Source organism: Poecilia formosa, unplaced genomic scaffold, assembly GCF_000485575.1.
Source record: "Poecilia formosa unplaced genomic scaffold, Poecilia_formosa-5.1.2 Scaffold870, whole genome shotgun sequence".
NCBI lineage: Eukaryota > Metazoa > Chordata > Actinopteri > Cyprinodontiformes > Poeciliidae > Poecilia > Poecilia formosa.
This window is the reverse complement of record NW_006800809.1, coordinates 35,226-38,442: the sequence shown is the minus strand read 5'-3', so window position 1 is coordinate 38,442 and position 3,217 is coordinate 35,226. Positions and strand designations below refer to the sequence as shown.

Sequence of the window (3,217 nt, the reverse complement as noted above, 5' to 3'; positions counted from 1 at the left end):
CCTCGCCTCTGGAATGAGCTACCTTGTACCATTTGATCTCTGGATTGTATAGACACTTTTAGGAAACAACTTAAGACTCACTTTTTTAAACTTGCTTTTTAGCGTAATACTGTGTTTTATTGTTTTGTATGTTGCTTTTAATTTATTTAATTCTTACACTTTGTGCAGCACTTTGTGACCCTGGTCTGTGAAAAGCGCTATAGAAATAAAGTTTACTTACTTACTTACTTACAGTGCTAAATGAAGTGCAAAAAGTGCTTTTTAAAGTGCTATACAGTGACTTAAATAAAAACAGACCCAGTAATAAAGCTCTCTTCATTACAGAGTGTCATCATTATATTTAGTAATGCTCATTTGCTTAACTTTTTCTCTGTGAAAGTTGTCTTCATTATATTTAGTAATGCTCATTTGCTTAACTTTTTCTCTGTGAGAGTCGTCTTCATTATATTTAGTAATGCTGATTTTCTTAACTTTTTCTCTGTGAGAGTCGTTTTCATTATATTTAGTAATGCTCATTTTCTTAACTTTTTCTCTGTGAGAGTCGTCTTCATTATATTTAGTAATGCTGATTTTCTTAACTTTTTCTCTGTGAGAGTCGTTTTCATTATATTTAGTAATGCTCATTTTCTTAACTTTTTCTCTGTGAGAGTCGTCTTCATTATATTTAGTAATGCTCATTTTCTTAACTTTTGCTCTGTGAGAGTCGTCTTCAGTATATTTTGTAATGCTCATTTCCTTAACCTTAACTTGGTAAGTCTTATCTTCATGATATTTATTTCTCATCGATTTTTTTTTGTGTTCCTTGTACAGCAAATTTTTCTTATACAAATTCCTTTGATTAGATTTCATTTTTTCCCAATGTATCATTTGAGTTCTATATTTAATGACTTGTATCCGATTCTTTTTTTGACTTAAATACTTAGAAAACCTGGAATTAGTTTTAACACTTAAAAAAGTTTGCTTTGCATTTTTCTGACCTTGTGAAGATCTTGTACGCATGTGTTGTGTCTTTAACGACAAACTATCTTCACAAAGTTCAAAGCAAGAGTCTTTATCACCCTGCTTTGCACAAATAATGTCATCAAAATGACCATCACAGTTTTGCAAATATATAGCTTGATTGGTCAAATGTCTACTCTTTGAATTATATTTGGTCCACTGTGTGCCATTAAATACATGTAAATCTAATCCTAACATATTTGCAGCAGATTTAAATTCAATTTCTGTAGCACAGTGACCCACGTACTTCATCTGTGACTGGTTAACATATTCTGTCACAGAAGCAAAATCTTTAGTGAAAATTTTTTCGTATTCTTCTCTATTGTTGGTAAAGTGTGAAACAACAGCAAGTCTAATTTTACGATGATTTTTCTCTGAACCACTAATTGCATAAGATACAGCTCTGAAAAAACTGTTATCATCATTTACAATATTTTTAGTCTTACAAACATTTCCCAAAGGCCCACACAATATTACTTTTTGGAAATTATGTCCTTCAAAATCTATTTTAAAATTTTTACATAGAGTTTTAGCAGTAACTTCAGAAAGCGGAGTAAATAGTAAAGTATTTTGGTTATCTTCTAAAATACTGACGCACTCGTCTTCAATGGAACTCTCAGTTTTCACTGTCATTATATGTGCAGTTTTTGGTTCGGTTGTAGCTTGCCGAGTTTTATATCCCCCAGAAACATCTGTATTCATGCAACAACCATAACATGTTTGTGTGTTAGGCTGCTTCACACAAACAACTGTCTCATAATGATTTCCACTAATATTTTGCAGATAGATACCGCTATTGAACAAAGTACTCAGAGAACTGTATTCAAGCCATTTATTGTCNTGCTCATTTGCTTAACTTTTTCTCTGTGAAAGTTGTCTTCATTATATTTAGTAATGCTCATTTGCTTAACTTTTTCTCTGTGAAAGTTGTCTTCATTATATTTAGTAATGCTCATTTGCTTAACTTTTGCTCTGTTGAGAGTCGTCTTCATTATATTTAGTAATGCTCATTTGCTTAACCTTAACTTGGTAAGTCTCATCTTCATATTTATTTCTCATAGTTTTTTTGTGTTCCTTGTACAGCAAATTTTTCTTATACAATTTCTTTTGATTAGATTTCAATTTTTGCCTATGTATCATTTGAGTTCTATATTTAATGGCTTGTCTCCAATTCTTTTTTTGGCTTAAATACATAGAAAAACTGTAATTTGCTTTACCGCTTAAAACAGTTTGCTTTGCGTTTTTCTGACCTTGTGAAGATCTTGTACGTATGTGTGGGGGTTTCAACGAAACATTTTCTTTACAAAGTTCAAAGCAAGAGTCTTTATCACCCTGCATTGCACAAATAACAGCATCAAAATGCTCATTGAAGTTCTGCAAATATATAGCTTCATTGGTCAAATAACTATTCTTTGAACTATATTTGGTCCACTGTGTGCCAGAAAATATAAATATATCCAGTCCTAACATATTGGCAGCGGATTTAAATTCAATTTCCGTAGCACAGTGACCCACATACTTAATCTGTGACTGGTTAACGTATTCTGTCACAGAAGCAAAATCTTTAGTCAAAATATTTTCATATTCGTCTCTATTGTTAGTCATATGTGAAACCGTAATCTGAATTTTACAGTGATTTTTCTCAGAACCACTAAGTGCATAGGCTACAGCTCTGAAAAATCTGTTACCGTCATTTACAATACTTTTAGTCTTACAAACATTTCCCAAAGGCCCACGCAATATTACTTTTTGGAAATTATGTTCTTGAAAGTCTATTTTGAAGTTCTTACACAGAGTTTTAGCATTAACTTCAGAAAGGGGAGTAAATAGTAAAGTATTTTTGTTATTTTGTAAAATACCCACACACTCGTCTTCGAGAGAAGTCTCCGTTTTCATTGTATGCTGAATTTTTGGTTCTGTTGTAACTTGCCCAGTTTTATGTCCCCCAGAAAGATCTACATTCATGCAATAACCATAACATGTTTGTGAGTTAGGCTGCTTCACACAACCATCTCATGATTTCCACTAATATTTTCCAAATAGACACCGTGATTGGAAAAACTACTCATAGAACTGTATTCAAGCCATTTATTATCGCAAAACGTGAAAATATTAACACCAACATAATCAGCTGCAGCCTGAATCTCTACTTCAGTTGCCCAGCTGCCAACATATTGCATCCTTGAAATGGCAATATATTGTGATATGGAAGAATACT

The 3,217-nt window shown here is 32.4% G+C and overlaps 1 protein-coding gene across 1 annotated transcript; it reads right to left on the bottom strand.

Moving 5' to 3' along the window:
* Positions 1-318: 318 nt before the first annotated feature.
* On the bottom strand, positions 319-2,895 carry LOC107834959 (uncharacterized). Its single transcript, XM_016666989.1, has 2 exons — positions 2,859-2,895; positions 319-1,850 (listed from the first exon to the last, which is right to left on the bottom strand). Exons 1-2 carry the CDS (start codon positions 2,893-2,895, stop codon positions 319-321), a joined length of 1,569 nt encoding a protein of 522 aa, XP_016522475.1.
* Between the last annotated feature and the right edge of the window lie 322 nt (positions 2,896-3,217).